Below are 18,800 nucleotides of genomic sequence, written 5' to 3'. Positions count from 1 at the left end.
AACGTTCGATACCTATTGTTTCTACCCTTGGAGACATTGATAAGTGTCAATCAACGCATACCTCATCAAATTTATAGCCTCCTGTCGGGCATATTTGATACTAGGGTTTGGTTCATTGTCACAGCTCGAAGTAGCAATACTAGGGACAAAACCCAAAGATAATCTTACCAGGCAGCTGTTCAATCTTTTCAATTATTTAAATACATGTTTTCTACAGCTGGATCAAAGGCTACGTTTATGTGCCAGACCACCAACATCTCATATTATACATATTTTTGTCCTCTATTGCACTTTCGTATCTCCCTCCTATTTCCATAAAGCTCGAGGACACGATAACCTCCCAAGCTCAACACTTTGATCATCGGCTTTCCTCCATTAGCATGCTAATACACGACGGGGCCCAAATCCAGACATCAAGAGCGGCTGCCCTGTACCGTTTTGCACAATATACAACTAATTTGCCATGCCTCACTGCGTTCGATGTCTTCCCGTAGCTTTCTAATAATAGCTTCTCATCTCCATTATTCCCCCTCTACGGAGGTGGAAACCATTTCGCTTCTTGTCTTGACAATACTCAAGCTGATCCACCTCATCGAGAAAGTCAACGGGGCAAAAAAACAGAAATGCAGTAAAACTGCGACTGCGAAAAAAAGAATTGCTCGGTACCGAAGCTTGTCATTCTATAATTGAATTTAGTGTAGATATATGGATAACTCCTAGAGAGACGGGTATCGTGCTGTAATACGAGGGGGCGTCGCGCCACATAAAAGTCGGCCGGGCGTAAAATGTATAAATCAACAGCCCTATTGGGCGGTACTTGATAGTCGGACCAAATTTTCAGTAGCCATCCCAATTTAGGTGGGAAAATGTCGATTGAGATTCTTGAGATTGTTAGAAAGGGGAGGGATTGCAGGCACCCCAATCGACCAAGTTGTTCCAGTTTTCGGCAGTGGCGCCCGGAGTACAACCAAGTGCCTGGCCCTTGAAAGCACCGTCAAAGACGGTATAGTTCTGACCAAAGTCCTCTAAAGACTGAGTCATCAGGCCATAGTCAGAAGGAGCAATTGGCGAGGTGAAGCCAACCCAGCTGGGATATGATTGGTGTTTGCCAATCTCAGTGTTATTTGGGAGCGGAGTATAGAAGTTGTAATATGTACCAGAAGAATCGCTGCCACCCATCATCATACTCGTGAGCGGGTCGTTAAAATCGAGTGTGGAGAACAACTTTTCAGACTCGGGTGGTTGGGCGGTGTTAACCGGGGAAAGGTTGCATTGACCATAGATACATATATCGTCTGGCGGAGTAGACACTTGAGTCTTTGGGAGTAAGGTTGCAAAACTGCCGGTTGGGAATGAGGGATATGTTTTCAGCCTAGTGGTTGACGATGAAAATGGTATTGGGCTTTCGACTTGTGAGGGAGCTCTAGCAGGGACGGACTGCAGCGGCATTGGTTGATTGTGGCTTTCAGATGTCACAGGACTGCTTTTCGAAAGTGTAGGGAGGCCCTCGGTGGACGATATCGATGCCGGTTGGTGCTGACTATATTGGCCTGAGAGTGTATTTTGTTGTGGTCGTGGAGTAGGATATGGGGTTTGTCGATAATTGGAAGGGCTTTGTGACGGATGCCTCATTTGTTGCTGCTGTTGCTGGTACTGGTGAGCAACAATTGGAGGTTGAAATGTTGGGTTGTAAGTATGTTGTTGTGGCACTCCTGGGTGTTGTTGTGCATAAGAACTGTGAATAGCTTGCTCGGCAGCGCTCCTCATTGCCACATGGTTGGTCAAATATGCCGATAACTTCTTGTTAAAGTCGAGAGAACTTGTCTGAAGATGGGCAGTAAGCCTTCGGTACCGTGCGGGTAGGCCATCATCTTCCTCCTCGTACATTTCCTCATTGATCACATCTTGCTCGGTGACCTTCAGAGAGCGTCCGGTTCGGCGCTTGTGAATTTCAGAAGCTCGGCGTGCTGATTCAATACGCGCTTCGATACTTCGATCACCCCTCCTCGAAGCGGCAATGTATGCCCTCTCCTGGTTCTCTTCGTGTGTACGCTCCGTCTTTATAATGTTAGAATTGAGTGGTTTTGTCAAGGTTGGTTGAGTAGGGTGGGCCAACCTTAGTTGCTTTTGCTGGAGGCATTGTATATTGGTGTCCGTGGGTTCAATTGCAAAGGAAACAGCTAACAATCCAACTAGGACATGTAAGGACTTGCGAAGACGTGTTGAAAGCAAAGAATAAGTATTCCAATTATTATTTTAGCCAAGCATAAATGTAATTGTGATCCGCTCAGTGGTACCAGGTACTAATATGGTTCAAAAGCATGCAGAGTTAAAGCAGGCATGAAAAGCAAAGGACGACAAGAGGGAGATAAGTACAGTAGTAGCAGCGGAATCTTGGTCCTGGATTCCCAATAACCGGGACGAGGCCCGGAGAGGGCACCATTATTGCGACTGGACTATCGGAAGTCTGGACAATTCTACGACTTCTGATAAGAGCCATTGGAGCATGGGAGGGCGATGGACATAACCCCTGCGTGTCTCCCCAGATCGGGCGCCACAGTAATAACGAACTGTAGGCGGAGTAGTCGCCGTGATGAGACCTTACTAGATGAAGAAACGGGCCGGGTCAGATTAGTGCCGAGCGAGGAGGCGGAAAAGCCTATCCATCCCGATATGGGGCGTCGAAGCTTGGAGTCTCTGAGTCGGGGAACTGATGCAATCCGGTAATTGTATTTCGCCAGTAGCTGCATTGGACTCTGTACTAGATACCTTATGCTTTCTTTATTGACTTGGCATGAGGATAGACAGAATATAGTACTTGGGTACGTGACAGCACAGTACGATTCGATTTATAACTACCTAACTCGATGGTTAGCATGATTTATCTCCTACGGCTTCTGCCTGTGGCTAGGTCAACGGGTGGCAAATCCGTTCGTATACCACCCACTCACTCCCAGCCTAGTAACCCCGACGATAAACGTCCTCATGAAGCCGCTGCTTGCCCCTCCATCGAAATCGTCTAGGACCGAGGATGCCAGATCAACCGTATCCCCAATACAGACATATTAACGCAGATCGTCAGCTTGTGGCGCTCACTAGGTGAAAGCGGCGATTGGGAGACTTTCCCCGATTAGTGATACGATTTTGGCGTCTGATAATACCGGTGTTTGGGTCACAGCAAACATTCTCCATCGTACCTGAGGTTCATGAACCCCTGGTGTCGGGGTGTTTCGGACGGAGGGAATCACATCACGACATATACAGTGGCAAAACATCGGCAGGCTGCGGGTCATGAAATAGGTGCTAAGGGAACATCAGCCTCATTATCTCAGCCACTCTTGCTCAGCTTTTATACCGAGTAGTTCCGATAGAATTGTAATTGTATCCATCGTCGGCTCTACTTCTTTCTGTTGTGAACCAAATATGATCCATCACTTCTCCTACTTTCTCTTCTTCTCAAGGCATCCACTTGTCCCTCGCTACAGTACCCCCACATCCAGGTTTTCGGTGCTTTTACTTTTTTCGCTTTCGATATTTTCTGATCTACAAGCAATCAAACTGATCTTCAATTCTAGCTGGACAAGGATCCTAATAAGACGGCAGACTAATTATTTTTAACAGGGATTCAATACAAGCTATTCAAAGAGGAAGCCTAAGTCTAACTGTAAGATCTAGGCTTTTAGTTCGTTTAGGTATTTGTATTCCGTTATCCATTTATGATTGCTATGGAGATAATTAGGCACCAATGCAGCGAAGAATAATTAGTCTCACTGCTGTTAATACGGGGTGTGTAATATTAAAGACTTTTATACAAGCATCTTGAATTCGAATGCCCTACCTAGAAAAACGACGTCTGGTAGTAGAATAGGTTTATCTTGACGGCCTTGTACTACCGTCCAAGATAAAATTTGTTCAGATAGCACCTAGCGCCTTCAAACTGCGACATGTAAAGAAAACTCTTGCACTTTAATAAAGTCGACATGCGACCCAAAACCTAATCGAAGGCTATTATATTGACCTCTAATGCCCCCAAAACATGGCAATACATTTTGAATTTCCAGTCTTTCGGCTTATAACCCTTTAACGGTGCGTCGAGGTTCAAAATAAAACAAACACCAGCTATTATCCTCAAAGCTGACCCTTTTAAAAGTGGCGACGCACCTAAATTGTAGATATACACTGGCATGTTAACGTTATTCATTTTAAATACATCGATTGGATTGATCGATGCATTCTATCTTCAATTTGTCATATAGGGGGATAAACAACCACCTTACAAACCCCAGACCAAGCTAGACTCCCAACTCCACACCTCAAGCCACCTTGCCAGCACTATTCCTCCGCCTTCATCCATTGTTCGAGTTCCAACATAAAAATCGAACATTCATTACCCCAAATTGATCGAACTCAAGGTATTCCCGCATCCTCAGCCTTTGCTGTCCCAGGTGGCGCATCCGTCAAAGGCACATATCTCACGCCATACATCTGCTTCTTCTTAACATTTCCATTCTCATCTTTATCAACAACCCAAATATGTTGATCGCCCCACCTGCTAGTCGGGTCTTCGACGGGTATGAACAATCTATACGTCACAAACGATCAGCACACTATGTATTTAAAATAAAAAAAACATATAGGAAGGATTGATGCAGATAAAAAATTGAAATAGAAGACTAACCGTCCAGGACTCCTCAACTGATCAATCAACTTCTGATGCAACTCACTAGCCGCAGCACCAACATGAATAGCATCCCACCCCTTCTCATCCCCCCAGCCCTTCCGTCCATCCCCCACAACAAACTGCACCTGTGAACTATCCAACAACTTCCTCCCCCTTGGAGTCTTCGCCATATTCATCTCACCCAGATCCCTCAACGCAGGTATATTTTCCAACCCCACAACCCTCGCCTTTTCCCCTGCCTGCACTTCCGGCTTCCCCGTCTCCGGGCAGGCGAGCTCGGCGAATACGGCAGTTAGGTAGCCAGACCCCGATCCGATGTCGAGGATGCGGGCGCGCTCGTGGAGATACGGTAGAAGGGATTCTACGGCGTTGGCGTGCATGTGAGGTGCTGAGATGGTTGCGGAGTGGCCGATGGGCTGGGGAGAGTCTTCGTAGGCTGATGTTGCGTCGGGGCAGAAGTTTGCTCGATCGACCTATTATTTTCCCATTCAGTTAGGACGCCGCACATATAATATGCAGAGAAACGAATAAGAGCATGAAATGTCAATGATATACCTTCATCATAGCCTCCTTGACCTTCGGGCTCTTAATCAACCCATGCTTAAACAGATTATCTATCAGCCCCTCATTCGAATGTCCAGAGCTTCGCCACGCCATGCTATTAAGTCTCCGTAAGGAGTCTCGGGGGGTCTTTCTATAGAGTGCTTTTATGGAATGCAGCTTGGCGATTGTTCATATCTTTTGTGAGAGGGAGAGGGTTCGTTATGCATTCAAGGTGGGAGGTGGGAGGTGGTTGTGCTTGTTTGTTTGCTGGGAAGGAGCTAGTTAGTTCTCATCTCCTTTCTTCCAAAATTTACGATTATGATTCTGGTTTGGTTTAGAATAGTGTAGAGCGAGTAAGCTGGCGGGTGGTCGGTAGAGAGCGGGGACGGCTGACGACGTTGATATCATGATCACGTTGTGTTATGAGCTGTACCTTTTGGGGATTATAAGATCTTGGTGTGATGTCAGAGGTCGAGGCCATGTGGCGATGTCATGCAGGGTGGGGGACTTTGTGACCCGCTAAGATACTTTGTACACACCATATTACTATAAGAAGGATCTCGAAATCCGCCAAGATGATTTAAAATTCCTAGTTTGCTAAATAGCAAAAAATAAAAGTCCAGGGAGATTTCTTTCGCAGTAGAGCGGCAATCGTCATGAGCACAGTGTTAAGGGTGAGAATATCCTCAAATGACCTATCTATTCAGTGCATAAACATCCCTTACGGTGATCGTTGTAGAAAGATATGTAGATAGTCAATATCCCAATGAGCAGGCTCGAATAACTTATTCCGGAGCCGTAACGCGCCTGATAAACGCCCCGCTATAGAGTAGTATTGTAGTGAGCAACATACACCCATCCATCCCAATTCTCCCAGTCCAAAACTAACTCCCAAACCAAGTAGTACCCTCAAACAACAGTCTCAGATTGCTCCCCAGTGGCAATAACCGGGACATTCAACCCTCGATCCGGACTCTGTAAAACAAGTTGCTCGTGCCTCCTTGCTCTTAAGAAATCGCTCACAGCTCTAATTAAAATAAACCACCCAATGATCATTAACGCATATGATACCCACTCGCTACTAGCAATATCGCCGATTCCTCCAGAGCCGGAATCCGATCCTGAGTTACCAGCTTGGACTTGGTCCGGATCGAAATCGTGAGAATTTGGATCGGCGGGTGGTGCATATGTTGGATCGGCGCCGTTGGTAGGCGCACTGCCGGAGTCTGATCCCTTCATGTAGAATCCGTATTGGACGAGGGTGATTCCCAGACCGGCGCGAGAACCGTTCTTGGCAGCGTGGGTGGTATGTAAAAGGTATGTGAGGAGGAAGCCGACGAGTTGGAAGGACATCGATATCATGCCGTTCCAGATGAAGGAGAAGAGGGATCCGACGGGGAGACCATCGACGTAGACTTCGTCGGGGCCACCGAGTCCAGGGGCGAGGATAGTTGTCTCCCAATACGGGGGTGCTGCATCCGCGGCAGCCTGTTCGTAGGTCTGTAATGTATTAGCAACGGCTTTCCTCCCGCTATAAATCAACTTACAGGTGGATGTTCCTCCTTCTCAACTGCAGTTTCCGGTTTGGCGCTCAGGTTCGCGAATACACCATCAGATGCCCCCCCTCCTCCATATACTCTGCCAGTCGATCGAGTTGGTTCAAAGGCGGGTAATTGTGTTGCCCTTCGCTCAATTACGGGGGGTCTGGTCGGAGCCGCTGTCGTTGGTGTTGTTTCGGTGCTGGTTTGTTCGGTGGGTGGCGGAGGAGGTTGCCCACGCATAAGTCTCTGTCTATCATCACCATCATTGTCCTCGTCACTGTCCGATCCATCCGCATCAAAGGTATCTGCTAGATTTTGATCCACGCCGGATTGAGAGGCGCGAGGACTGTGCCGGCGGGTCGGTGAGGACGGCTGCGATCGGAAGGACGGAGGAGGAGAGCGGGGGATCTGCGGGCTAATTGGAGTATCTTCGTCATTTGGAGATACCTAGAAGAAGGGTCAGTATTGAATCCACCGTGAGATGCTAGCCTGCCCGTCTATTCTGCCTGCTTTGCCTTTGGTTGCGTGGCGAGGATCGGGGATGAAACACAACGGCGGTACGTACCCGTTCATAACGTTGCGAACTCATCGTGAGTCGAGGTGTGGAAAAGAGCAAGGAAATTAAATTAAAAGAAAGAGTCGGATGTCGAAGGACTCGACTCGCAACGAGCCTGGTGTTGAAGCAGTAATAGGGGCGGGTGAGGAAAGGAGCGTACGTCGTAAGGTATGTATATTCTTACCAAGGGGAGATGTCGTGGAAGGCGGCGGAGTCGTGGAGTTCGTTCGGCGAGTCGAATCCACATCCAGCTAGACCACCGGCCCCTGTTACATACTGGAGGGTCAACGCACGCCAAGCGTAAGGCACGAGTGAGAAGAACATTATTATATCCAAGGCTTGCGACTGCGGTGCTTCATCAGAAGATACAGTGTTTCCTCCTCGAAGACAAACATAATGTCTCAGTCAGTAAGTAATAGCCTCGCGCAAACTACCAGCAAGCACAATGCTAACGGCTGCAAGTTGGCGTACAGGCATTGGCTGCGCGCGCTGTCGCTGTGGCCGAAGGACAAACTCAGACCGAATCTACAATTCCAAGATGTGATGCGGCGACGAATCGACCAGAGATTCGACCTCATCGAGAACCCGGATGCGAAGAACCCACTTGCGAAAACTGTCGTGGATGAGAAGGCAGAGCTGGAGCAAGCCAATGCTGCGTACTCGCTACTGGGCGATCGGTATGCGAAAAAGGTATGTTTAGGCCGGCCCTCAATACGCTGGATGGAATATCAGACTGATGGTCTTGCCGCAGTTTCCCTTAAGCTCCTCCTTCATGAAGCCGACGAGCAATCCGGATTATTATGAGAATCTGATCAAAGAATTGGATGCCGTGCCAGAGAGATCTCGGTGGGGCAATTGGCTAAATGGGTGGAAGGGCTTCCTACGGTTTAAATGAAATGGCACATCGGAGGTCGAACCTAGAAGTGTACCATATCTGTACTGTACCAATTTTGTGCATATAGCGGCGTTTGGAGGATGAACAGGGCTGGGTCAAATCGAAATAAGATATTCTATTCTAACATCACATACACACCACACGGTCTCTCAACGCCAAAACGCCCTGCTTGATCCCTCAGATTCGTCTAACAGGGAATCATATATATTTCTTCTCGGGATCAAGCTTATCCATCAGGTCGATACTCTTCTCGTACATGCTAAACACAATCCCCCCACTCAACATCAACCTGACAAGCCGCGGCAACGCCCCGCTCCAAAACGTCAACGCGCCTTCGTTCTTCGCAATCATCGCTGCACACGCAAAACTATTCTTATACAGCGATCTCGCCTCGATACTCTGCATCCGCGTCTTCACCGTGTCCAAAGGCTGCGTCACATAAACCGTAATAAGTCCCGCAATAGCACCGATTCCAAAAGTCGAGATCGTTCCCAATTTCTCCCCCGGCGCGGTATATGACTGTGCGACTTGGCGTAGGAAGGTGTAGGACCCGAAGCGTGTGGCGCTGTTGGCAGCTTGACGAGCTGTCGTAGGCACGAAGCCTTGGAAGAAGCCGCGGAGGCCGCGTTCTCGAGCGATGATCGGTACGGCGCTGAGGAAGCCTTTCATGCGGGGATTTGGGCTTTTGCGGTCATCGATTCTGCGAATGTTAGCCAGCTAGCCCCGGGAGATAAACCGTGCCATGGTGCATACAATGTCGTCTTGATACTTTCAAACGGCGTAACAGCAAGCAATGACTCAGTGACTCCCGCCCCAAACCCAGCGATGACCGTCCTTGGCCCAGAGATCTTCCCATCTGCATCTTGTAACAGCGCTTTGTACTGATCGAACGCCACAAATCCTGTGTATATCAGCAACCTGCTATCCTTAGAGCCGGACGTGACGTACGGATTCCAGCCTTCAAGGAATTCCCTATAATCAACGTCGTACATCCCGCATACCAGGCGCTCCCAAACTTCGGCCAGGGAAGCTTCGCGGAATCTGCTAATCTGCGGTTCAATTGGGTTCTTGTCTTCGCGACTATTATGGCAGCGTATTAGTACTAGTATGCCCAAGATCCCCAACCCCACCATAACACCCTTTTCCTGTACCAGAATCTCACAACCCTGATCGATATAGCTGTGTAAAATATCATATTGCAAGCGTATACGTACATTCCGCAGGATATGTAATAGCTACACCAAAAAGGTAATTAGTAAAGTTCTCGGCCGGTGTATTTAACTTGCTGCCGAGGGGGGGAATTACAAATTTCAACAGCTCCTGCAGTCGATCCGGCGATGACGGAGCGTAAGGCACTCGGCCTTTCCTTCTTCTTCTCAGGCGCCCTGGCCGGCTGTGCTACTGTCGCCATTGTGGTTGTTGGCAGAATTTGGGAAATATTTATTTGGGGCGCCGATGTCGAAGCTTGTGACCCTGGCCTGGGGAAAAGTGACGAGCGAGGTGCCGCTTTAAGGTTTGACCCGACCGAGGTCAAGGGTACCTTTATCAGAAATGGATATCAACTGCTAAGAGACTCTCACAAAAGAAAATTGATATTGAAGAACGCACATTCAAAGACTGCGCTGTTTGTAATACCGTACTCAGTTGGGATACATTTAATTTATCTGCCCACCTGCCTAGGTAGCCTTAACGTTCTAGACGATGCAGGCAATGCAGCATTCACATCACCTAGCGACTAACCCAAGTTTAGAACTTCCATCATGTTTACAGATACATCATCTTCGAAAAACACGACTGCTATTTCACACAGTGTCTGCTACTTTCTAGCCCAAGCACCTCGCCATGCAGGAAACAAGCAAAATAATGTTACAGTTAAAAGCTCCCTGTGAACGAGCGAAACAACCCATGCATTCTTCCCACCATAAACGCCACCGATGTTCCTACAGTTGAAGCAACACCTTTCATAAAATCTGCAATCTTCGACTCCAAAGGGCTATTGATTAAACACCATAGGGGTATTTCCCATGTTTGCCGCGCTAGCCAGTTGAGCCATGCCACTATACCCAGCGGGCATTGATGCCATCGAGCCCATCTTTTCGCGCTCGAGCTTCTCCTGTTCCATGCGTGCGCGGTCTGCTTTGGTAATACGAGGTTTGCGCGTAGTCGATCCCCCTCGAGAGCCTGGCCCTGACAATGGAAGACCGGTTCGAGCGTTGATACCAACAGCGCCGCCGCGACCTGAAGCCGAGCGTGAAGTTCCCCCTCTGCTGCCCCGTCCCCGGCCACGCTTCGGTGCGCCATCAGCCCTGAAAGTAAAGTTAGTGACATGACCATTAGACGCATTAAGATATGCATACCTCAAATCCAGCACAGGCTTCTCCTCCGGAATAAGTGGACCGGAGTACACGAAGAAGCCGTCAGTGGCAGCAGCGGCTTGTTCCTCCCACAGCAGCTCGGAATCATCAACAAAACCGTCGTCCTTGTCGTATTCATCTTCCTTCATCCGTCGCTTTCGAGGGATCTTCTTCGCTCCGCCATCGGTGCCAACCCGGCCATCGCTCATACCGCCCATCTCGACATTGCTGCCTTCAGCTTCCGAGTCCAGTGACATGTCATCGCCGCTGTCCCTGCCCGAGCCATTCCGCTCAAGAGCCGCACCGGCAGCAGCAACACGCGCGAGCCGGTCACGCTGGGCGGCCAACCGAGGGTGAAGGGCATCCCATCCGTATCGCTCCTCTGCCATGCGAGTGAAGTTGATGATCTTATTAACGTCGCCATTCATGGGAATGTCCAGGATGACCGTGGGCGCGCGGAACTCGGTGCCATCGCCGCCACCACCGATCCCTCCGAGTTGCATCAGACCGGATCCCGGGAGAGGAGGAGGAGCGGGATAGACATCTCTAGAATCCTTAATCTTGGGCGGCTTGGGCGATGCAGCAGCAGAAGACGTCGCCGTGCTACCGTAACCTAGGGAACCCTTCTTTACCATCGCGGTGGGGCCTGCCACCGCTGTATCTAGAGCGTCTGACTTCCTCGGTGGCATGGCGGCCTGGGTGGGTTGTTTTGGAGGGCCGGAGGACTCCAGCACGAGCGAAGGCGCCAGCCTGTTCATGGTGGGCGATTGGGGGACGGACACGTGACCATCGCCTTGATGCAACCTTGCCTGCTGCTGGTTGAAGAACGACTGCGCCGCGATGGAGGGTGAAGTCAGAACCTGGTTGGGAGGATCGACCAAACTCGATATCGACGGCGAGGCGCTGGCGCGATTCATGGAATGCGGAGCTTGGTTTGGAGAGCCTTGGGCGGGGTGGGGATAGGAATTATGGCTGATGACGGTTTCTCTCACGGGATCGTAATTGGACCTGATGGGATCGTAGTTCTGGCCGCTGCTGCGCATTGGGGGGGCGGGAGGTTGTTGTTGGTATTGTTGCTGTTGCTGTTGTGGTGGGGGGGGAGGTGGTTGTTGTTGCTGCTGCTGCTGCTGGGAAGGGAGTGGCTGTGGCTGTGACTGTGGTTGTGGAGGGGGGCCGGTATTGAAGAAACTGTTGATGGGTCTCTGAATATCTTCAATTTTGCCGTTTTGGGCGACGCTGGCGGGGTCCGGGTGCACCGAGAAGATAGGGTCGGCCCCGACCTGTTTCGGCTGCGACTGCAGCTGCAAATTCAACTGCGTCTGTCTGGGCGGGCCGCTGACCGCCCGCCCGTCGGAAGCATTTGCATTTGCATTTGCATTTGCAGCTGCACTTGCACTTGCGGCTACACTGGCAGCATCGGGGAGCGCGTGTCTCTTGCGTCGCTGGACGGGGTCCTTGAGGTCTTTGGCGTCCTTGGACTTGCGGGTTCGTCGCACCTTGGGCGCATCGGTGTTGGTGCTGGTGTTTGCGCTGGTGCTTGCAGTTGCCGTGGCCGCTCCAGCTCCAGCTGCAGCGCCCTCGCCGTTGTTGTTGTTGTTGAGAGCTGCAAGCGCCGCATAATGGGATTTGGGCTTCCGGCCAGGCTTCTTCCGCGCGGGCGGTTGCGGTGGTGGTGGTTGAGACTGTTGTGGTGGTGGTTGTGGCACGTTTTCCAGCGATTTACTATTATGATTGTTGTTTTCCGCCTCAACACCAGGCGGACGGACCGTGATGCTGGAATTGCTGTGCTGCTGCTGCTGCTGGAACTGCGCGGACGGCGACGCGGCCTCAGGGCTGGAACGCGGCGGCGACGAAAGGCCTGACACTGAGCTGGCCTCCTGCGGCGATGGGCGCGCCACCGGCATCCCCTTGGCCGGCTCGTCGTGGCTGGGAGGAGCAGCAGCAGAAGACATGTTCGTCCGTCGTTTTGGCTGGAGATCCAGATTGCCGATTTCAGCTTCCAGCTTCAGCGTCCAACTTCCCGCTTCCAAGGGATATATCGACGTATATCAGGGGCAGACAGAGCTTCAAACCGGCCGTTCCGTGGTGTGGGTAATGTGTCTCCAGCGCAAGGGACCTCTCTGCACGGCCGTTTGTTTGGACCGCTCCTCAACACCCCGTTCGCATCCGCCGCAGCAACGTGGGAATAGCTTCAGGCCGGTGGCCAACAACGCGAATGCGGACCAGATGGCTAGAGGGCCTGCGTCCGGGGCCGTCGGGGGCCCGCTGAGGAGACGACGGAGAAGAGCCAAATGAGCGGAATCTTTTGGCGGCGAATGGGGGTCGCGATGGATGGCCGTGACGACGATATCGATGGCGATATCAACGTGCAGTATCAAAAAGGCGGAGGGCGGATGGTTGTAGGAGGGAGAAAAAGGGCGGAGGGCGGATGGCGGATGGGGAAGTAAATGGGAAATGGGCGGACTTTTTACACCAGCGTCTGTATTGGGCGGCACTTGGCGGGAATTAAAAAGAGAGAGATTATTTGATGGGGGGAGAATCAGGCAAGCGACATCTCAGATTATTATTATTCACCCTGGGGGGGGGAAGGGGATGGGGCCGGAAGGGGGAGGGGAGGGACTAGGGGAAAAGGGAATGGAACGGGACCTTGTTCTTATTATTGGGGGGAGGGAGGGCGAGAGAGACAGAAGAGAGAGAGAGAGGGAGAGGGAGTGAGAGGGAGAGACAAGAACACGGAGGGGGGCCTAGAAGGGCGAGAAGTGCGAGAAGTGCCAGCAGGGCAGAGGGGGGAGACCGGAGACCAGACACCAGACACCTAGACGGGGAGAGCAAGAGAGGCCAGGAAAGGGTAAAGGTGGTTTGGGGGTGATTAATTATCAACGGGTGCGGCAATCCAGAATGGGAGATGGGCAGCAGACGAGACTACTCCGGACTAATGCTGCTGCTGCTGCTGCTACTGACTGACTGACTACTACAACAGAAGTACGAAGGACGGTGCAGTACGTGACTACTGCAGAGGAGACTGGAGCGTGGACCTAGCCAAAAACATGAGCTACTTGTGCTACTCGTGCTACTACTACTACTACTGCTGCTACTACTGCTACTCCCGCTGCACCTAGGTACTCCCCAAGCTCGGACCAGGGCTGAGCCATTGCGACTCTACTCTACCGTGCTGCTGGATCGCCGCGTCTATCTATTCTCCGTCTCACCTGTCCCGGATCCCTATCCTATCATACCCTATCCACTAATACCGATAGTGCACAGCTACAACCGATCGGCGCCGTTGCATCTGCCATGCCCTTATTATTATTGCTATTCGACATCTCGCCCGTGGGTGTTAATTTGGAAAGCCATCTCCAGGGACCCAATGACAATCCGCATCCGGCCGGTCTGGCAAAGTTAGGACCTACGGCAATACAGCACCTAGGGAGGTATACGAGTCGGAGCCAGCTATACATATGCCGCTATCTTCTTCTAGTGTGGCTGATATAGCAACTTGGTGTCGAGTCTACCTGATTGTCAATGCGATACAATCTCGTCCACAAACCCCAAGTCGTCGTGTTTGATATCTCAATTTACGTCGTGGTTGTCCCGCTTGGCTAAAAATAACCCCTGCAGCTCCGATTCCTGTGGCTGCGCTAATCCGCCGCATCTGCGGGTCGACTCACGTGACCTTGCTTGATGCGACTGCCGCTGCTCTTGACATCACCAAATAATACCTAGTAGTGATGATAAACAATAATAATAATTCAATAGCCGTGCGCAGGGTTAATTACTTATCTTCTGTTTTTAGCGTAGTACCTAGTATCAAGCTGTCGCCTGGTTGCTCATGGGGCGTTGAGTATCAATTAACCTGAGGTTCCGGTACCTACTGTACCCAAGGCATATGTATCAAAATAAGCACAATTCCCTTAACAACTGGAGACAGGCGACTAGGCCTGTTGGTGCAGTGGGGATATTAACGCCTTTCCGAGGTTGAACCACTGATCAACAGACCACCTAGGATGACCCTGGACGCTCCGCCAGAGATAACAAAATCTTGAGTTTCTCGGTATCCCATTTGGAACTGATAATTGGGTATTTCTTTTGCTATTTTTTTTAATTTGATATTTGATAATAACTCCCTTTTCCCTTTTTTCCTTTCTTGTTTTGTTTTTGCCACCTCGGCCGCCTCGCTTGTATCAATAATCACGATATCGCAACTCGCTCAAAACGGTCAGAACAAGTTCGCTTAGGCTCCTGCTTTAATGGATGGAGGTAATAATATACCTTACTATAGGTAGATAGCGTCATTTCAATGTACGTAATAGTATAGTGTAGTTAGTGTCATTTCAGTGTACGGAGTATAGTGTTGCCAGTTTCAGGTCAATGCTATCCGTGCATTTCTCGTTAATACGTAATCTACCCATCCTCAGTTTCCAGTGCAAAACACAGATTTCTATGCCGAGTCTGTTCCTCTTTTCTCCAACTCAACAAGAAACTGTTCCAAAACCGCCTTATTCTGCCCGTTCGGTCCACCAAAGACCTCCAAATTCAGGGCTTTGGTCATCGGTTGTCCGCTCTGTATCTGACGAGCCCATACACCTAGCATCCGGTCCAACTCTCTCACAGCATGCTCGCTCGAATTGCAGAGCCCTGTCATGGTCAACGGCGGCCCAAACTCCAACCCGAAATCCTTTCTGACTAGGCTCCAGTATGACAGATAATCGTCGGTTTCAGTGTCGATGTCGTAGTCGCCCTTGCCCCAGATGATTTCGCAGTTGTCTTGGATGCGTTGACCTTGGGAGTCAGCGGATGACATGGTCAATGATATACGGGTTTGTGTTTGTTTGTGGGAGTTGTGAGTTTCGATGGATTTGCAAGAGGTGTCGTAGTTGGCAGATTTCTTGATTTCGAGGATGAGAATGGCACCGAATCTTTCAGAGTTATCACACGAGATGATCCGAGGTATGATCGTCAATAAGTTGTTCACGAGTGTGGGGGCTGCCTAAAGTTGGGGGTTGAGATAGACAGATTGTGGGCATCAAGGTTTAATGAATCCATTCCTTTAACATCTATATCTCTTTAGACAAACGAATCCCCCAAGCCAAGCCCTATCAGTGAATTCTGTTGTTGTTTGTACCTGTCGATACCCGATAGGTGTCGCTGTCCCCTTTGGGCTAGGTTGGTGTGGCTGGTGAAGCTCCCAAGCAAGTTAGCAGCCCCCAGCCAGGGTACGAAGTACGAAGTACAATTATTATAGCTTGTACCAACGTAAATCCCTTGGCATGGAACATCCTTTCGAACACCAACCGCAACGCCAACTTTAACATCAACAGCAACTCCGACTATGGATTTGCGCGGCCAGCGATTTGTCGTCGATTTATCGGATGATGAGCAAGCCGATGAATCCCCATCCGCCTCGAGAATCCCCTCAAATATACCCCCATCCCTTCTCCCAGGCTTCATTGGCGACATCAAGGAGCGCGATCCTGCCCCACCATCCCCTCCAAAATTGAAGTCCACCTCGACCGGATTCCCCGAACACAAGAAGAGAACGAGGGTATCAGCCTTCAAACAGCAGAGAGGAGCACCTGCGAACCCTCCAGCTCCAGATACCCATAATGCTTCGCCGCAAACTACCCCGGCGCCACTGCCGTCTAGTGGGCGTGCCCGCCCAGTGGACCCCAGCTTCGACGAGAGCGAGCGGCGTCAGATCGATGAGGATAATAAGGAAAGATTAGCAGCTATGACAGCCGAAGAAATAGAAGACGAAAGACGGGACCTGTTCAGTGCGCTAGATCCTTCTTTGCTAAAACGGTTTCTGGCCCGGGCGGATTTGGATGGAGGGCGTGGCGACACGGGAATAGATTTGCCTTCGACCGCCCTGGATATCAACAACGACCATAGGGTTCAAGCACAACCGGAAGGGGGTGTTGGTGACTTACCTACGCCTAAATTGGTTGGCAAGCAAGTTGGCGCGTCGAAATCCGTGAGGTTTAACGACGAGAAGGAGGATCCAGAACCAGTAGGTCTCCAACCGGCCACAGATATGGAACGCGGTGTACCTGCACCTAAACCAGCTGGGAAAAAGGTCGATGCCCCTAAATCTGTCGCTTTTGAAGACGACCAGGAGCCTGCAGAGCCAATCCCCTATACAGACACAAAAATACACTTCCCAAACGCCCCGTCAGCCCCAGATCTCGACCCGGCCGACCCCTCATTCCTCGAAAACCTTCATCACAAATACTTTCCCAGCCTCCCAGCAGACCCGTCCAAGTTGGCGTGGATGGCGCCCATACCAACACAGGGATCTGTTGCAGACCAAGAATCCCCATACTACCCGGGCCAAGACGCCGTCACAGCCTCAGCACTCCGTTTCGATTTCCGAGGTGGTCTATTACCCCCGCGAATATCCAGAGCGGTGCCGACCACCAAAGGGCTACATCATCATGGCGAGGCCCCGGAATCTGCGGGGTATACGGTACCAGAACTAGCTCGGCTTGCAAGATCTGCGTTTCCTGCACAGAGGTGCATTGCGTTTCAGACGCTAGGCCGATTGCTGTACCGGCTAGGTAGGGGGGAGTGGGGCGATGAAGATGGCGAGATAACGAAGGGCTTGTGGAGGTGTGCGGAGGAAGGGAAAGTCGTTGAGACTCTTGAGGAAGCAGCTAGCACGGAAGGAGGGCATCAAGGAAGTAAAGCGTATGCTACAGAAGCCCTATGGTTGTGGCAAAAGGGAGGTGGGAAACGCTGGAAGGCATCTTGATAAATGGAATGTCTATTTTATAATCGTTCTATATAGAATGTCGCTTGACGTCTATATCACAAACTGAACAAGTGACAGGTGGTATAGTACGAATGTGCTGTCGGGAAAGCTCCTGAAATGTATACCGATCCCATCTTCTTCTCAGCCCTTGGAGGCTATCTAACTCACCGCTCACTCAATAGCTGATACTGCGTTAGCTGCCGCACAAGGGCTCAAACTTATTTGGCCCAAGTGGGCAATTGAAAACGCATTCTTAGTCCACCTACATACCGGACCTAATCTAAATATAGACAAGATAAGCAATGTAATATCGAGTACGTCTTCCTTTTGCTACTTTACTTAGGGTAACTAAAAATATCAACTGATCCTATTGTATTATTACTTAATGCCTACAATACTACGGGGGGTATGGGGTCTCATATCATACGTTTTAGTTGCAGTGGTGCTATACACATAACCAACACGGCTTTTAGAATCCAGCAATACTAAAGATTTTCTATATCTATGGTGAAGAAACTAGTATAAAAGCAACTACAACTGCTTAGTTTTACTTTAGCTCTCTCCGCGCAACTCCCCGGACCCCCAATGCCGGTATCCCCTTCTATTTCCATTCCAATGTTTCTCACAGGCCCATGTATATCTAGTTCGGAGGCTAGGACTCTGCACTACACTACACTACACTACACTACACTACACAACATAAACCGGTTCCTAATAAGCCCTATCGGGTTCCTCTTTTCAATGGACATGGTGCATCTTTAACAAGTGCTTGAGCGTCGCGGTCTGCTCTGTGCATAAGACATATTGATAGTATCCATGCTAGGTCTCTGCACATTATAATGCTTGAAACAGGAAATAAGGTTAGCTATAACGCGGTCTGGTAATTTAGATAGGCAGGTATTTTTAGTAAGCCTATACAATTTGATAATAATAGTAATAGGATAATATGAGGAAATGTATTGCTGAATATCGATGGGATGGAAATATCGATCACTGTAGAGCCACTGAATGACAAGGTCGGGGGCATTGGGACCATCCTTGAGCAACGATGCTATGGATTCCCAAGACCTTTTAAAATGCCCATCGAACCTCCTGCGAAGTAATCGAACTGTGGGAAGAGCAACATTTTATGAAAGTACCTTTAATGGGCCAATGGAAATGCCGATGAGGCAGGATTCGTTGTAAGAGTGTGAGGACAGTACTATTCTAGACGATCGATGAATGGACAACTTGAACGTGAGCTGTCTCTTTATCCCCTATCTCGCAATTTAAAACCGTCCTTCTTAGCATTATAAGAATTGCTTTCCATGCTGACCCTTTTTTCCATCATCTTTTAACGGTAGGCTTAGAAAGGACCTCAATCATAGATTAGAGCTGGGGTCTTGTAAATTGAAATTGATTTATTGGGCCCCAAGGCATATCCCACACCATCTCTTCCTGAAACACCACTTGAGATCCATGACCTCTAAAGAAGACATATAT

The 18,800-nt window shown here is 49.9% G+C and overlaps 8 protein-coding genes across 8 annotated transcripts; 2 read left to right on the top strand and 6 right to left on the bottom strand.

The window, feature by feature from the left end:
• Positions 1-891: 891 nt before the first annotated feature.
• On the bottom strand, positions 892-2,140 carry BP5553_08976 (uncharacterized protein; the record flags this gene model as incomplete). Its single annotated transcript, XM_032017599.1, has 2 exons — positions 892-2,058; positions 2,117-2,140. 2 exons carry the CDS (start codon positions 2,138-2,140, stop codon positions 892-894), a joined length of 1,191 nt encoding a protein of 396 aa, XP_031866242.1.
• Positions 2,141-4,407: 2,267 nt separating this feature from the next.
• On the bottom strand, positions 4,408-5,338 carry BP5553_08975 (uncharacterized protein; the record flags this gene model as incomplete). The annotated part of the gene is made up of 3 exons (XM_032017598.1): positions 4,408-4,582; positions 4,679-5,154; positions 5,237-5,338. 3 exons carry the CDS (start codon positions 5,336-5,338, stop codon positions 4,408-4,410), a joined length of 753 nt encoding a protein of 250 aa, XP_031866241.1.
• Positions 5,339-6,133: 795 nt separating this feature from the next.
• Positions 6,134-7,354, bottom strand: BP5553_08974 (putative metal homeostasis protein; the record flags this gene model as incomplete). Its single annotated transcript, XM_032017597.1, has 3 exons — positions 6,134-6,724; positions 6,772-7,212; positions 7,331-7,354. 3 exons carry the CDS (start codon positions 7,352-7,354, stop codon positions 6,134-6,136), a joined length of 1,056 nt encoding a protein of 351 aa, XP_031866240.1.
• A 363-nt stretch (positions 7,355-7,717) lies between these two features.
• Positions 7,718-8,125, top strand: BP5553_08973 (uncharacterized protein; the record flags this gene model as incomplete). The annotated part of the gene is made up of 3 exons (XM_032017596.1): positions 7,718-7,729; positions 7,784-8,011; positions 8,054-8,125. The coding sequence occupies 3 exons, from the start codon at positions 7,718-7,720 to the stop codon at positions 8,123-8,125; spliced, it is 312 nt and encodes a 103-aa protein (XP_031866239.1).
• Positions 8,126-8,414: 289 nt separating this feature from the next.
• On the bottom strand, positions 8,415-9,627 carry BP5553_08972 (putative citrate transport protein, mitochondrial; the record flags this gene model as incomplete). Its single annotated transcript, XM_032017595.1, has 5 exons — positions 8,415-8,916; positions 8,970-9,117; positions 9,165-9,296; positions 9,431-9,451; positions 9,522-9,627. The coding sequence occupies 5 exons, from the start codon at positions 9,625-9,627 to the stop codon at positions 8,415-8,417; spliced, it is 909 nt and encodes a 302-aa protein (XP_031866238.1).
• A 582-nt stretch (positions 9,628-10,209) lies between these two features.
• On the bottom strand, positions 10,210-12,522 carry BP5553_08971 (uncharacterized protein; the record flags this gene model as incomplete). Its single annotated transcript, XM_032017594.1, has 2 exons — positions 10,210-10,522; positions 10,574-12,522. The coding sequence occupies 2 exons, from the start codon at positions 12,520-12,522 to the stop codon at positions 10,210-10,212; spliced, it is 2,262 nt and encodes a 753-aa protein (XP_031866237.1).
• A 2,486-nt stretch (positions 12,523-15,008) lies between these two features.
• On the bottom strand, positions 15,009-15,371 carry BP5553_08970 (Uncharacterized protein; the record flags this gene model as incomplete). Its single annotated transcript, XM_032017593.1, has 1 exon — positions 15,009-15,371. The coding sequence occupies one exon, from the start codon at positions 15,369-15,371 to the stop codon at positions 15,009-15,011; it is 363 nt and encodes a 120-aa protein (XP_031866236.1).
• Positions 15,372-15,899: 528 nt separating this feature from the next.
• Positions 15,900-17,318, top strand: BP5553_08969 (uncharacterized protein; the record flags this gene model as incomplete). The annotated part of the gene is made up of 1 exon (XM_032017592.1): positions 15,900-17,318. One exon carries the CDS (start codon positions 15,900-15,902, stop codon positions 17,316-17,318), a length of 1,419 nt encoding a protein of 472 aa, XP_031866235.1.
• Positions 17,319-18,800: the final 1,482 nt, after the last annotated feature.

This window comes from Venustampulla echinocandica, assembly GCF_003357145.1.
Source record: "Venustampulla echinocandica strain BP 5553 chromosome Unknown scaffold_9, whole genome shotgun sequence".
Classification (NCBI taxonomy): domain Eukaryota; kingdom Fungi; phylum Ascomycota; class Leotiomycetes; order Helotiales; family Pleuroascaceae; genus Venustampulla; species Venustampulla echinocandica.
This window is presented reverse-complemented; position numbering and strand designations above follow the sequence as displayed.